Source organism: Condylura cristata, unplaced genomic scaffold (genome assembly GCF_000260355.1).
Source record: "Condylura cristata isolate star-nosed mole 26May11 unplaced genomic scaffold, ConCri1.0 scaffold00030, whole genome shotgun sequence".
Lineage (NCBI taxonomy): Eukaryota > Metazoa > Chordata > Mammalia > Eulipotyphla > Talpidae > Condylura > Condylura cristata.
The window spans coordinates 4,042,256-4,059,182 of record NW_004567131.1 but is presented as its reverse complement, the minus strand read 5'-3'; the positions used below and the strand labels follow the sequence as shown (position 1 = coordinate 4,059,182).

General features: G+C 39.6%; 1 protein-coding gene across 1 annotated transcript in view; it reads left to right on the top strand.

Annotated features, from left to right (window-relative positions):
• CCNY (cyclin Y) overlaps positions 1-16,927 on the top strand; it is a 151,471-nt gene that overhangs the window by 72,909 nt on the left and 61,635 nt on the right. Inside the window, exon 2 of the mRNA XM_004691142.2 lies at positions 10,270-10,344. Coding sequence (XP_004691199.1) covers positions 10,270-10,344 — 75 coding nt within the window. The remainder of the gene's footprint in view (positions 1-10,269; positions 10,345-16,927) is intronic.

Below are 16,927 nucleotides of genomic sequence, written 5' to 3'. Positions count from 1 at the left end.
GCCTGTTCTGCTCTCCACTCTGTCTCTGGTGAATCCTCTCACCCTCCGCATCTCTGGCCTATACCCCAGTTCTGTACGAATAAATAAATAAATCTTTAAAAAAAAAAAAGTGGAATAAATCTGGATTTTTCCCCACACAAGAAATCTACCAGACATCCCAGCTTTCAATTTCCATCAAATATTTGGAACAGCTGCTGACCCTGGGGTCACTGCTAGCTGAACCAGGGGTACCTCTGAATCTCAACTCCCCCACTTAACTTGGGAGCTTGGACAAATGTCTGCTGGGTCTTTGATGGCTGAGAGCTTACAGGCATAGTTTGCCTGGAACCCAGCAGGCAGTGGTTAGCTCTGCAACCTTTCTTGTCATTCTCTCACTGGGCCTTGAGAGGAAATGAGCCAGAACAGAGTGTCAAGACAGTGGCTTTGGCATATTTTATTGAGCACTCTTTGCTCAATTAACAAACCAGGAAACCTGAGTGGCCTTGTCAGGGTCCCAGTAGACTTAAAATGGTAGACTTTAGGCATTTGTCACAACTTCACAAACTAGTATTTTCCTTCTTATATTTCCCCCTTGTTTCAGTGTCTGAGGGTTTGCAGAAGAATGGCAGTTGTATGTGTTTATAGTTACACTCAGTTGTGTTGAAGATTGTCAAGTTCATTCATCACTATGTAATGGGGGCTTTTCCATCATGTGTCTCACTATTAGCACAGCCTGACTGAGTCTGATGTAAAACCTACCCAAGCAATGCTTGAACATACAAATAAAACAAATAGAACTAGGATTAAGCATCTGTTGTGCTAAGTTAAGTGTCTTATTATTGATTCAACTTTAGAAATGTAATGGATTCCATAGACATTTTTGTTTTTGTAATTGTTTTAATTCAGATTTGATTAACCCACAGTAGATCTTTGGTGGTAGGAGATTCTGAGGCACATTAATCTGTCTCTCCCATTGTATCTTATCTGAAGGCAAATCTTGTATGTTTGACTGCCTATTATCCATCCCCTGAAGCTCAGCAGACTTGATTAAATTCAGCACAGCTCTGCCTTGGTAATTGCATCTCAAAATTTATCTTTATAAAGTCATTATGCATCACATTTGTCTGAGGTGACCCTCACTGGCCATGGTATTCCCTTTATATTTTCCTCAAAATCAGAATGTTTGAAAGGCAGATTGTAGTTACAGATTGAGATAGGAAATCAGTCTAGATTTAACTTTCTTATTAAAAACAAAATGAAAAGGCGTGTAGACCAACACACAGGGAAGGAAGAGACAGAAATTGCTTCTGTCACCCCAAGCTGAGCTACATACAAGAGAACATATCTTGTTTACCAAATGGCAGAAAAGATAGATTTAGTTGTAGCTGATGTTAAAATAAAGTTTTGGCATACAAAAAGGTGAAAGTAGATGGATTTTGCACATCTGTTCCTCAGCTGAATCAGAGAGATCCAAGCACACCACGAAGGAAAGCTGTGGGAAATCGGGGGGCTCCTCAGAGCTGGATGCTAGAGCTGCTGGCCTAGAAGGCTACAGAATCGCCGCCAGTGCTGTCGGGAAGGAAGGGGGCATTTTTACAGGCACTGGGATACTGGGTGTTTCAAGGCAGATCCACGTTTCCCAGAGTTTGTGGTAAGTTGTATGGTTAAAAAAAAAAAAAAAAGAATTCAGTGTTTGATGGGTTGACAGTCAACCCAGTGTTTGATGGGTTGACAGTTTTTAGAGTCATTCCTGAGCATCTTGAAGCTCCTTTGGGGGCTATGTAGGACCAGTGATAAGAATTTGATCTGAAGATCTCTTTATTGTGTGGTATGTTCTTTGTGGGAAGTCTGGGTTGTGGGAAGTGTGGGTTTTTCATGATTATGTTTGTGAACGTGGAAATAAAGTCTGATTTATTACTAGGCTATCTCAACTTTAGGAACTTCATTGTCCCTGATGTTTTCCAAAGTAGTCTGCTTCTAAAATGCTTTAGTAAATCTTTTTGTAAACTGAATTTTCTTGGTGCTTTTGTGTTTTCCCACACTTTACCTTCTCCTCCCTTGAGCGGTCAGATTCTACGGAAATGAACACTGGACTTTGATTTTAGCTTGAGAAAAATCAAATCTTTACATATTTGCTATAAACCTCCAAAGGGAGATTGACTAGGACTTTTAAAACTTATATATGTATAGTACCATAAATTAATGAAACTGATAGTCTCACTAACATCTGTATTTTTACATAGAAAGAAACAGGGTTTTTTCAAGCAGCCACGTTAAGTGAAACTCTTTTTGTATGTCTTTTGGAGTGGCATTATAGCTGTCTCACCAGCAGCAGCAGCAGGAACCCCAGTCATGATTGGATAGTTTTCACAGCTTTTCTCCTTGAGAAAAGTGTTCTCATTTTCACTCCTTAAGATCTCCACATAGCTTCTTCTCATTCCCCTCTTGCCCCCTTTGCTGTTGGTTTCATCATTGACTCTGATGAAGCTATCAGGATCCTTGAAAACCAGGAGACTTGGAGATGGGAACCAAGACGAGCCTTGTTCTGAACTGGGAAACAGTGATGTTCTGAAATGGGGCAGATCTGGTGCCTTCCTGAAGGGACCTTTGTATTTGGCGCTCTCAGTCAGCTATAGCTGCTTTCTGTGGCAGCTGCTTAAAGTTTGGGAGTGGAGGGAGTTATCTTTGGGGATAGAGGGGATGATGATGAACTAAATAGTCGCTGCCCAGCCCAGATTGGAAACATCAGCCATTCACAACCACCATTCCCCGCCCCCCACACACGTCAGAGAGCTGCTGTGCAGGTTGTGCTCAAGATAGCAATGTCATGCCTTTACGAAGTACTTCTACCTTATCTAGCTTCTTTACCATGAGGGGGGGCAGAAGAGAGGAGTGGCATTTGGAGCATGTCTCAGGATTGCTTTGTGTATTAGTTACATTATGCCTTAATTTGATGTTTGAGGAAATGCACATTAAAGAGCTAGTTCCCTTGGTAAGCTGGATATTTCTGTACATTGAAAGCCATTTTTGTTTGGCAGATGGTGATTCCCGATCATCATGGCTTTAACTGACTTTCTTCTGTAGAGGAATGCACACTAGAGTTTTGCATTATTGAATTTTATAAAAGGAAAAAACAGTGACTTTTTTGGTTACAAAATCCTACAGAGACGAGCTGGGTGTGTGTGAGTGAGATAAATTATGAAACCTTGGCAGCAGCAAATTAAGAAATAAAGAAGAGGGGCCTCCCTGGTGGCACGGGGAGTAAAGACACGGTGATATCAAGCTGTCTACAGCCACTGCAGCACGGTTCAATCCTCAGCCAGAGAGCTGACCCACATGCCACAGCAGATCACTCCTGTCATGCCCACTGCTCCCCTCAGCAGTTTATTTCAGTAGATCTGCCTATTCTGCTCCCACTCTGTCTGGTGAATCCTCTCACCACCTGTACCTGTGGCCTACACCCTGGCTTTTGTATGCATAAATAAGTCTTTAAGGGAAGAAAGAATAAACGAAGCTAAAAGATTGTAATTAGAAACGAGTGATTTACCAGACTCGCATTACATATGTCAAGCAGAATTTTAAAAAACGTATTAAACTGGGTTTAAAAACTGATGATATTTGACAACATATCCTTAACTTGGAAAAAAAAGAACCTCCCAAATTTCCTTAGACACTTGTATATATAAACAAATGATAAACACTGTTTCTGATCATCACAATGAGACAGTCAATCTTATTTTATTGAGGCTTCAAAAAGTAACATGATTTGCTCAAGCATCCAGATAGTGTTTAAAATTTTGTCTTTCAGGTTTCAGTTGCACGTTTTTAATCTTGTTCTATGCTGGACCTTAAACTGCAGTTTGTCCTTGATAATTTGATGTCAAGGCATACGAAGCATTGTTTAATAAATGTATCCCAATGTGTGAAATTTCCATTCTGTCCATTAAAGTCTAGAACACTTCCTATAAGTGCCATCCATATGCTCCTTGCTGTGTTCTACATCACTTCATGATTATTTGTGGAAATGTATGTGTCTTCCTCAGGATTTTCTGAACTATATACACAGAATAGAGGAGAACTCCAAAACCGCAGACAAACTAGTGATTACCAGTTATTGGGGAAATGGAACAATTTTTTCCTTCCAGACCCAACCTCCTTATTTAAAAATCTGGGTTCATAGGTACTTGAGTGTTCATGTATATAAAAACATCAGTTCCAACTCATGCCCTATTATGCAGTATGTTAAAAGAAGGCGACTTCTCAACCAAGACACTTTTAAATAAAGGAGGGTAGGATTAGTAATTATGCCAGGATAATAGGTGTAAGACAGGCCATATGGATGCCTTGGCCAAAATTCAAAACCCATCTCCCACTATGGAGTTCCCTGCTGGAATATCTCAGTTCTTTCTTTGGTTAGGGGCCAAGGTCATTTTCCCTTTACTTTCTTTCCATATACTTATAGGCATTTAAAAGGGTGTCTTACATTTTAATTCACATTTCTAAGTGTCTGTAGTAATAGAGCTTATAGGTTATCTACTCTGCCATATTGGCAGAACAGTTTATGTTTAGTTTTAACATAAGGATCTCTCACTGTTTCCTTTGGTTAAGACAGAATATTAAAGAGACAGTGGAGAGCCTGGAGAGGGGGTGAGGGAGGGAGCTAGAGGAAGGGGAAACACATAGATATAGGCAGACAGAGAGTGAATAGAAGATGGTCAGGTTGGAAACAGGAAGATGGGCAGACAGAAGGGTGATGGGAAGGTACGCTCTGGAGGGGAGGTCAGATGCGCATGCACAGAGACACACATGCATCCGGTGCAGACTCAGAGCCAGAGGTCCACTACACATAGATGTGCAGACACAGACACACATACAAAGCCACACAGCCCACATGGAGCACTCCCAAGGATGTAGGCAGCTGAAAGTAGAGAGTGAAAATAACCAAAACTACGTGTGTTAGAATAACTGTGAAGAGTGAACTTGAAATCAGTGGGAGTAGAAGAGATGGCTTTAGAATTAACTAAAATTGCAGTAACAACAGTTTGCTGTCACAGCTACAGCAACTGTGGTTGTCATAAATAGGGATTCTGATGTAGACTTCTGGGATTGGGCTTGCCAGGCAGCCCAATTGGGCAGCCATGTGGAGCAAAGTAAAGGATTCAAGCTCTTGATTTTGGCCTCATTAGCACTAGCGAATAGAGATAATCACCGATTTGCAGTTAGTGGTGCAATAGTAACTAAAAGTTTAAAGCAAATAATTCTGATCCAATCTGATTTAAAATTAATAGGATTTATTTGTTGATTTTAGCCTTGCCTTGTAGTTAGACCATAGCCAGATTCATATAACTACCTAAAGTTGAAATCAAAAGTTCAAGATTTTGCCCTTGTCAAATGTTTATCTTGAGTTGGGTCTGATTGTATCATCTAATATTAATATTGAGGTTACTAGGCTAGCCACAGTTGGCCTTCAAATCAAAGTTGACTTTCTATCATGAAGTTCTGAAAACTACGAGGGTATCGCAGAATCCTTGAATTCATTGACCCCCTGCTCACTGACATTTTCTAGACTAAAAGGACAGCCCATGTTTTGGGATAATTGAATAATGAAAAAAACCTGGAACCCTTCAGTGCAGAGAAAGGGAGTAAAAGTATGCTTTGTGCAGATTGTTTTTGTGTCTCCTTATCTATCCATATTAGACTTGGCATATTTTACACCTTGTTACTTTTCTCTTTTCCTTTTTTACAAATCTTGAGACTATCAGAGATAATGACTCCTGCATATCTTTGACATTATTTTATTGCATGGATTCTTTATTACACTAGTGCTAACCATGTCTATAGCACTAAATAAAGCAAAGATGAGCAATTGTAGATAGCTGATAAGTATACGGCAGCATCTGTGCAAAGGATGGAAGACAGTTAGGTTACCTGGCGTAGGAGAACACCAGAGTTAAACTGGTTAGCAAACATGCTATTTGATGTATTTTCACTTTTAGATAAAGGGCTCTTGTCATACCTTGTATGCAGCTGAGACATGAATTGAAAGCAGTGTGACAGAATAATTCCATTATCACTTTAAAGTCTGACATGACTTTTAGGATGACTGTTCTATTAATATTTTAATTTGCCTGTATGTCTTTATAGGTATCGTCTTGAAGAAGCAGTGGTTCAAATTGTGCTTTCTGAGTATTAGTTGGAAGTCAACTCTGGGGATTCCATGACATTTCTTGAAACTACTTGTTTTCTCTAAACTACTACTGCTTTAGAACCTAGTTTAGCATATTATCATGGATCATCTTGTTATTTTTTTGAGCAACAGGAAAATCTATATCATGATGGTGAAAAAATGAAATTTCAAGCATTAATTTCCTGCCAGAATCCTTAAAAACAGAAAATAGGTATTAAAGATTAAAACCCATCCTTAGTGTCTCTGAGTTTAGCATACAGGTCTTAAGAGTTTAATCTTGTTAGCACTGAGGTACTGTGGAACAGTGTTTTCGAATACACCGAAATTTAAATAGCCATTATTTATGGAGCACCTGTTATGTGGCTGATATCCTGCTACTTTCTTATATACCTAACCTAAAATCATATAACAATATTGTTAGTTAGGTGTTATTCACCTGCTTTATAAATGAGGAAAATGAAACCCAGAGTCATATGGCAATTTGCTGAATACCTAGAACAGAGATGAGTTAAAATCTAGATTCTTTTCGCTTTATTGATTGTTACACCATTTGTATTTCTCTTTGGGGACTGAATATTTGCTAGAACTCCAGGACAGTTGAACTTCAGCTTTCTGTAGGAGGTTATAAGGTTTACAGTGTACTCTTGGTGGATTTTTCTTATATTTTTCTCTACTGATACTTCACACTTTCAACTTAGAAAGATGTTCCATTAGAGCAGGGATGTGATCTGTTTTGTTCTCTCCTGTATTTGTACTAAATGTGGAATTCAGTAGTACCTGAAGTCACCTCAGTGATTATTGAAAGAATGAATAAAAACCATGACAAGTTAAAAAGAAACTTATATTCCCTAAGTTTCTCCCGTTTGGTTCTTGCCATTCAGAGCTGAGCTGACACCACTGCGCTCTTCCAAATGTGTTCCACCTTAGTGAAGTGGCATCAAGTAAGTTGGACTGCCTTCCACCACTCCCTGGTATTCGTACTTGCAGTGTCTCATAAAGTGCTTATTTGTCACATCACAACATCATTAATGGAGGAGGTAGAAATGTCATATGATGCATTTTGAAGTTATCTAAATATATGTTTTGACTCACCACTAGTTGACTTTTGTCTTTTTTTTTTATGCATACAGAACTGGGGCACTGGCCAGAGGTGCAGGGGTGGTGAGAGGATTCACCAGAGACAGAGAGTGGGGAGCAGAACAGGCTGACTGATGAAGTACACTGCTGAGGGGAGCAGTGGGCGGGTCAGGAGAAGTCTACCGCACCATGTGGGTCACCTCCGAGACAGGCGGGGATTGAACTCATGCGTAAGAGGCTTTAGCTTCTTAGTGCTTAACCCGCTGCGCCACCTGGGAGGGTCGACTTTAGTCTTTTAAAACCAAGAATTAAACAGTTAACACAGATGATAGGAAAAGTAAAGACAGAGATGCTGACTCAGAGTAATCTTTTTGAACACAATACCTGGCCTATAGTAGGGACTCAATATATTTATTCATTTTAATTGAATTTAATTGAGTTTTACAAGGTGGAAAGCAATATAATAAATTTTGACTGAGAAGATTTCAGTGATTAAGCTATTTGACTTTAAACACAGTATTCTCCATCTCTTCAAGTTTGGTCAGATATTTCCATCATCATTCATTAGCTATAGTAGTGTCATGTACTTGATCTTGTCATATTGACTACAGTGTCAGTTTGTGGGGATAAACTGTCTCACCCATCTCTGTGCCAAGTGCTGGTCTCTCTTTCTGCTGAGCTGTTGGCTCCCATGTGCTATCATTCACCAGCTCCTCTCTGTAGGGCGTTTCTTCCAGATGGAAATGTTTGAGGGGTGCTTCACTCTTTCCTGGAAAGGCAGTGGTGCCTGCTAAAATAACATCAAAATGGAAATCAGCCAAGTAAATAATAATTGCCTATTGTGTTATTGCTTCTTTTGGATTGCTCAGCACAGTGGGTACCTCAAGAGCTTGATGAGGACAGGTGGAAAAAGCAAAAAAAAAAAAAAAAAAAAAAATCCACATGGAATAGAAGGAAGGAATGGTTTCTATTTTTGGAAGAGCACACGTCTGAACTCCAGTCACTGCTCGACATCTCGTATGCCGTCTAAAAAAAAAAAAAAAAAGCTGGGCAGACAGGCAATGTACTTTTCCCAAGAAGACTTTGGTGATGGGTTAGGAGTGTTCGACTTGGTGATTAAATAGGAAAGGATCTTATCTGAATGGTAGTAGCTCATTAGTGTTTAAATTGTAACTTCAGATAAAGTGTGTCTTAAGACTGATAGACGAATCTGAGTGGCTGTTAAGGGAGCACAGTTTTTAACACTGAAGTCAGGGGGTTGAGACTTGCTGTTGCACAGTTCCACGGGCTTGAAGTATTGTGTGCACAATACATAGTTTTTGAACTGGTATTTTACTGTGGGGATTATGAATTAAAATTTTGGGCAGTTAGTAGTATACCTCATAGTTGGAACTATATATATGTGCCTTTACCTTTCATATGGGAAGTCCTCCCCCTCCAAAACAAAATAAAAACAAAAAAGCTAGCATCTTTTTACAAAATCATGGTTGAACAGGAAACCTCAAACTTTACAAATACTCATTTTCACCAGGAAATTTCTGGCCTAACTTTATTTCAAATTGAAGAAAGTTTGAAAAATGATCTTTTACTTGTCTTTTTCCTTCCATCCAAATATTGCCAACCCTGAGTTGCTAAACTGCTGTATATACCTTTAATAGTTATCACAGAAGGACCAGATAATTGAAATAACATTTAAGATTTAGTAGGTAGTTTTTTAGTCAGGCACTTCATGAGAGGTCAGAAGCCTGTATACTGGCAAGCCATTGACGAGTGTAGGGAACACTGCCGCCTCAGAGGTTGCTGGGGCCCCAGTCTCTGGATAGGTGCTGCCTCCAGTGCATCTTTGACCACATGTTGTGTCTTTTTTCTTTTATCCTTGATTTGAATAACTGTTAAAGCTAGGAACAAATCCCATCTGTTTGTGTTAGTATTGTTTAGCTTTCTTTGAAAATATATTGAAATAATTGAACTCAAAATAGTTTTTATTCTGATGCTATAAAAATATTGGCCAGTTTGAAGAATTCTGATTTTTCAATAATATTTTCTTTTCCTCTCATTTAATTCCTTTGTTTTACTTATGTATTTTTTCTTAATGGACTAATTTTTTTTTATATATAATGGAGGAACTCCTCTATGGTGGGGTTCCAAGATGTTTATATCTTACTGACTAGCCGGGAGACTGCTAAGCTAGGGACTACAAAATTAAGAGGGTGAGGGCCAGCACAGCACCCAAGTGAGGGTCGGCGCCAGGACCAGGGAAGCCTCCGCGGTAGGCTGCAGCCCGTGGTCCCACCGAGGGGGCCGCTGCTTTCCAGCTGACTGGTGGTTGTGACTGTTGCGTTGGGGCTGATGCTGCCAGATGACTTGACTTCTCAAGATAAGCTGGAAAAATTTTTTTTTAAGGTACATGTCTGAAATATAAAAATCATATGTGTTGGCTCAAATTTTGAAGGAAGGGGGGAGAAGAAAACGTATGGATCAAATAAAAGGCTTCTATGGCTTAGGTATATGCCACAGAGTGTCAGTGTGTAACCTTTGCTCTAACGGGTAAATGTTGTTCATTAAAAATTAATCTCAATTAAAGAGCGTAAGTGGATGTTGATTTGTTGTAAATACTAAGCTGTCCTATTTTAATCACCTGTAACAAGGAAATGCCATTGACTTCATGGTGGAATTAGATCAGATCAGTCGAAGCACAACACTGCCCTGCCGGTGCTGGAACATCCCGATGCAGACACTTAAAAAGAAAGTGGAGTTTCAGGCTAAGAGATCTCCAGCCATGTGTATAGTTTCCATGTTTAACGTTTTCAAATTTCTAAAGTAGCGGTGTTCTCAGTTGAATTTAGAATTACTGTTAGAAAGTAGCTATAGGGTTTTTTCCCCTCCAGAATCCTTGAACATATTAGCAATTTATGGTTGCAGAAAATTTAATTTTGATTCACCTTCCAGTCCCCTCCCCTTCCTACTCCTCCCCCCACCTTAGCTATTAAATGGATATTCATGTATTTCTTTTTCTTTCTTTAAAGATTTGAACATGGAATTTAATCCTTCAGACCATCCTCGGGCCAGCACAATATTCCTCAGTAAATCTCAGACAGATGGTAAGTTTACTATTTTTTTGTTTGTTTTTTATTTCACTAAAAAACAAAAACAAAAACAACAACAAAACAACAACAACAACAACAAAAAAAAAACCAGCTACATTGGTAACTAGCCTGTTTTTATTTTCCACAAAATTTTGGTTTTCAAGGTAAAATAGAATCCCCTTTAGTCACCTCTAAGCATGTTGGCTGATACCTCCCTTAAGATTTCCTTCTCTTTATAGTAAATCACACTTTTGGAATTTCCTACTTTTGTTAATCAACTAAATTATTTCTCATTTTGCCAATCAACTGACTTCTGTGTATACTCAGCAAGAGTAGTGCCTACCCTGGAAGGCAGGAATTTTCCTTTAGGAATTGACATTTGCATAAATTATCAAAAGTTGCATAAAACATTTACATAAAAGTTCCAAAGTGTTAATTTTTAGGCATAGGTTAAAAAATGAACATTTAATCCTTAGATAAAAGCACCATTATCTCTGTTGTGTCACTTGACTCTGCATTCTATGGGCTTTCTTTTAGTCAAACTTCAGCTAACTAGTCTGTTCCATGATCTCTAGATATGTGTATAATTTCTCCTATGGGTTTTCCTCTCTGTTCAGTCCCTAGCTTAACTCACTGTTCCCTTTTCCCTGCTACAGAGGAGTTATAAAATTTAAACAATACAGTGAACTTGAATCATCTTCTTAATTAGATTCCTGTAGAGAAGTGTAGCAGGAGAAATTTTTTTAAATGACAGTAATAATGACCAGGATGTTATGTGACAATGGTGGAGTCCTATATGATTCTTTCTTAGCTGTTTTGACAAATTGCTAGGCTCTGATTTAGAGAACATCCTAAAATAACTGTAAAATAGATATTTTAACGGTAGTAGGTTCATTTATAGGAGCTTATAACTTCTTAATGATGATTAGGTAACAGTCTTCACATGGTACAGTGCCGACGCTAGTGGTCATCATTTCTTAAGCAAGCTGCTCAACTTGAATAGGAGCTTCTTTCTTATTCTTTTTGGGAATAAGAGTAAGTCATTGCTGGCATCAAGTACCTGTGGAAGTAAGATTTGAATGTAATGGGTAAAAAAATAACCACCTTTTTCCTCTTGTCCTGGTGAAGTGGGAAGCTCTCGGGAGTGTGGTGGCGTAGGGTATTGAAAGGAAAGGAAGGTGGAGGTATGAATGAGAGTTTCGGACAATGAAAAATGAACATTGTAATTCTCTTTTTTCTTTACATCTAATGCTAGTACTATGAAAATAAGTTCCAGTGTTGGCACATTTTCATGTTTTGTTCTTCTGAGAATTCAAGGCAAGACAAAACTTTCTAGTCAGTCATATCAGGGACTTTGAAAAAATGGCGTGGACTTTGTCATTCAAAAGTATTGACCCAGCAGGGCTGTTGCAGATATTTGTTAGGGAAGTATATCTTCTTTTCCCCCTGCACTTCAGATCTCACTCCTCAGGCTCCTTCATCTTCTGGAAAATCAAGCATCTTTCCATTCAGCACATAAATTACCTGAGTCTCTTAGGTTAAAAACAATACAAGGAAAAATAACAGTAACACTCTCTCCTCTGTACTTCTTTTCTCTCCGTTCAGCTCCCCTCTGGAATCTCCCAACGCTGTGGTCCACAAGTGTGTGTCCCCAGTTTGCTGAGGACATTTTCTCCCTTCACTCTGACCTCTCCTGTGCTCACACTGGCTCGCTCCTTGCTCTCTTGCACCTTGCTCTCTTGTCTTCCTAGATAAAGTAGGCCAGTTGCTGAGAACATGGCTATTTTATCAACAGTTAGTTTACAAATAATTAAAAGAAAGAGGTTTTTAAGTTAGGTAAATTTAAATACTTAAATGGATTAATTTGGTGACTGATAAGATAATTGGTTAGTGCATTCCCTGGTGGTGCAATGGGTTAAAGCACAGCACTGCAAGCAGGCCTCAGCCACTTCAATGCCAGTTTGATCCCCAGTCCCGGAGGTGACCCACATGGCGTGGCAGACCTCTCCTGACCCACCCGCTGCTCTCCTCAGCAGTGTACTTCGTCAGTCTGCCTGTTCTGCTCCCTACTCTGTGACAAATCCTCTCACTGCCCCTCCACCTCTGGCTTGCACCCCAGTTCTGTATGCATAAATAAATAAATCTATAAAAAAAAAGAATTGGTTATTTGGAGGATTGTTTCCTAGAGATCCTCTTTCTTTAAGTTCCTTTTAAGATGTCACAACCAACTTCTCCATTTATTCCTTGAATGTTAGTTTATCGTAGGCATCTGTATTTCACCCTCTTCTCCTTTTGGGCTGCACACAGTTGCTGGCAACTTCCATACCAGCTGTAATGTACAGCCAGATTGTTCTGTGCCGGATTCATGATTTATAATCCTGTTCTCTGCTGGCTATTGTTAGAACTAAGGCTACGGTTCCTCTTACTCTTTTTGTCCCAAACAGAACTTAGTAACTGCTGTTACCCTCCCACGTGTCCTACTCTTCCCAGATCCCCAAGTTAGGTGGACCAAGAGTTCCTCAGAGGGTGCAAGAGATGAGTGGAGAATTTGCCAGGTGAGACGGAAATTGATTCACTGGACTTGTCGTGTAATCATGTAATCCTTTTTGCGTGTGAGAAAAAGTTGTCTTTTCCTTTCCTGTATTATTTTAATTCATTGTTTGCAAAGACATTAAGTCTTAGGTGAAAGCAGCCAAGCTACATGTTTATTTTTATTAGTATACTTTTGGAGATTCTTTGCTTTTAAAAAGAAACTGGACAAAAATAAAGACTTGTTTGTGTGTTTCTCATGAGTTCCTCAAAGCCATTAAATGAATTGTTACCTAAAAAGTAAAGGATCTGTTAAAGTAGTAGCACAGCACTGAAATTCAGAAATAAAAATGTGAACCATTACTTCCTTTGCACTTTCTTTAGAAATATGGGATTGAAAGAAATGTATTGTAGTCCTCTTTTGTTTACAGTCCCATTTTTGTTCCCGGAGAGTATTTAACTTCTGTATCATGAGAGGCCCACCCTTTTTGTTCTCTCTTATATGTCATTTAAAAGCATTGACTTCTGTGCCTGGATGGGGTCTTTCTCCCGTCAGTATGTCCTGTGATTTTCCTGTCACGTCCTCTCACCTATTTACTTTACCACCTTGGGTGCTATGTTATAAGGTGTCTCTTTTTCACTCCCCTCTCAGTCTTTCTGTCCTTCCCTCCCACCCCCCCACCATGGTTTGCTGGTTCCCTCATTATGCAGCTAGATATGAAGAATCTATAGTAAAACAAAACTCTTACATCAATAATTTTCATATTTTATTCCTTTGTTTAACTGCCATGGAAAAAGGTTTTTTAAAGATTTATTTATGCGTACAGAACCGGGGTACAGGCCAGAGGCACAGGTGCAGTGAGACAATTCACCATAGACAGAAGGGGGAGTGGAAAATCAGGTCAATGAAGTACACTGCTGAGGGGAACAGCAGGCGGGTCAGGAGAGGTCTGCCATGCCATGTGGATCACCTCTGGGGTGAGGATCGAACTCATGTTGAAGTGGCTTTAGCTTCTTAATGCTGTGCTTTAACCCGCTGCACCACCGGGGAGGGCTGGAAATTTAAAAAACAAAAACAAAAACAAAAACAAAAAAAACAACTAAGAACACCATAAACATTTCATTCTTTCAAAGGATATAATTTAATTTATAGTAAACATTAGTTTTTTTTTTTAAAACAATTGTTCTTTTAAGGAATGTTTGAAATAAAATCTTAAAACCATAGTGATTTGATAATCTGCCATCAGTTATTTATAAAATGTATGGACATGCTCTTGTTTAACAGTTGGGTATTTGTATTATTCATTTTTCATCTAAACTTTTCTCCAGAGAATTTTATCTTGATGATTTTGAAATCTAAGATATACTCCTCAGTATTATACTTTTCTTCTATGGCTATATGGATCTAAATTTAGTTTAATTTTCATTTCTAATTAAAATTATGTTAAAAATAAAGTCTGGATTGAGATTTATTTCCTCATTAACCCTTAGTTGATCAAAATACCACAAACATGCTAAAATTTTAATGAGTGATTATTAAACAGAGACGTAAAATAAGTTTTAGAAAAAACAGTTGCAGAGATGCTTATGTGGGTAAATATAACATGGTACTGGGATGAGGAAGATATTCATCAAATTCTATGTTTTTATGTATTTAAATGCTGAAGAACTTTGTTCATAAACACAAATAGATGGAAACAGGAATTTTGCTGCACAAAATTCCTTCTACTCCTAGAATCGTATGTCAAACATGCCTAAGGGATTTATCATTCAAACCAAGTTTTGAAAATCAGCTACAATTTAGTCTTGGTTTCCTTCAATTTTGTTGACCGTAAGGAATAGCAATTCACATGATTTGCAAAAGAGCTTCTCACCCATTATAGGAGTCACTTAATTTTGCAGATGCTAGAAAGTTCACCATGGCTTTATCACAATGGCTTTATCAGAAACACAAATGACTTTTCATTATTACTCTTCTTTTGATGGCACTTGGTTTAACCTAATACATTCTGAAAACTTGGGAAAATAGATCTGTGACTCATTTCGAACACCTTCCCTGACCCCACTGAGGGCACTGCAGGTGGCATACCCTCTGTTAGAGTGGCATCTTCACTAGAGAGGCAGTACTGACTATATGTCTTTTGGAATTTACATCTTTATGATATGTGCAGTGGCTTGGCCAAGAAAGATCTCAAGTGCATGTTGAGAAAGATCCCCACCTGTCCTTTTTCTCTGGGCTAATAATTTTAGGTTCTCTTTTGCTTTAAATATATATATAAAGCAGGTCTTGAGACTGTATTAAAGGCATGATTCAACCCAAACTCTACTTGTTTCCCTGTGTGGTGACCTAGAAGAAACTGTCAGGCCAGGGAGGCAGACTTCTAGGTCTGGTCAGCATGCTTTTTCCTTTAAAGCTGGGGGAAAGGTAGTTGTAAAGGTGCAGGTATGGGTGAGCCCGTGCAGCCCACCTAAGCTATCTTCTAGGCCTCTTCGAACACAGAGCTTCCCGATTGCTTCTCAACCAGTTATCCTTTAACTAGACTTTTTCAGGGAAAGAACTGCCAAAACATGTGTTACCTTACTTTACTACTCCTCTCTAGTCTGAGGGAGTAGATGCTTAAGCATATTAATCAAGAGTAGTAATACTTAGTCTGTAAGTGTTGGGCTGATTGTTTATAGTTAGCCTGCAACCAAAATCTACCTTGCAGAGACTCAACTTTGGGCCTCCAGTTTGGTGACCAGTGTTCTAGAACTGACTTTAGACTCTTGTCTGCTATTAGTCTGCTTTCTCGTTTCCCATATATGTTGTCTGTGATCATACCTGTCACATCAGAAGATTGTTGTCATGACACAATAGGGCACACAGTAAGCTACTGACCAGCCAGTGTCTCGCTCTTACCTGTGAAGAGGGTCCCTTCGTCCGACACTGGGGACTACTCTGAAGTTCCCCGAGACCCTTCTCAGGTCTTCAGGCAAAGAGGTCATCTTAATGGTGTATTCCTAATATCTTGATGCTCCTCCTGCCAGATAGACTTTTCTCTGACAAATCCCAGAGACCCCTCAGAATAGCGTCGTCCAAATCAGAATCACCATTCCTGCTGCCTCCTCTTCCCCGTCACCTATTTTAAAATGAAAACCCTCTGCCAGTCTTAAGTCCAGCTGGCAAGCCACAGGAGATGGGTTTGTGATGTATGTAATCAGTGTTTTAAGTCCCAGTTACTCCCTAAATACCTCTTAACTTTCGCCTTCCCTCACTCTGCCTGACAACTCATCTTTTCTCACTTGATCTGTGGAGGCCACTCCTTGCCTCCCGGTGCCATCTCTCTGTTCTTCCCCATGACTGCCAGAGGAGCATCTCTTTGTTCAAACTGCCCTTCTTTCTTGATTCCTGCTTGCCCACAGAGAAGAGTCCCCCCCCCCCCCCGGGGCGGGGGGGATGAGCAGGGGGGCAGGCACTGCTGTTGCTCCTAAGTGAGGTGAGCTGTGACTCTGGCATCGGCTTGTCACAGTGTAACTAGCAGCTTTTCTTTTTTCTATTGTAGTGGCAAACAGAATAATGGTGTTCCATAAATCATTGGAATTAAATTCAGTATAATTCATATGTTCCTCTTATGAAGGCGGTTAATAAAGATCTAGTGTGTCTGGTTATCCACTGTCTTCCATATTGCCTCAGTTTAGGAAACGTGTGGTATTGTCCTCATTTTACATTCTCTGTGCCAAGTACAGTGGCTCACACAGAGAGTAAACGAGACAGGAATGAATGAATGAAGTAATGAAAGAATGGGGGGGCCCTCCTGGGCACGCATGCCGTTGCATTGTCATAGCCTCCGTGGCTTCTTTTTTACCGCCTGCAATATCGCTTTCTTCCACCTTTCCTAACAAACATAGGGACACAACAGTTATTTGAGGGACTGTAGACAGTCTGTTTGCACTTCTCTCATCCAGGGCTGACCCAACATGACCTCTGTTCCCTTAACACAGCTCCCCTATCTCTGCAGTCATCTCTTGAGCCACATGAGGTAGAGGCTGGGTCTCTGGGCCATCCCACACCCTGTAAGTTAAGTGAATG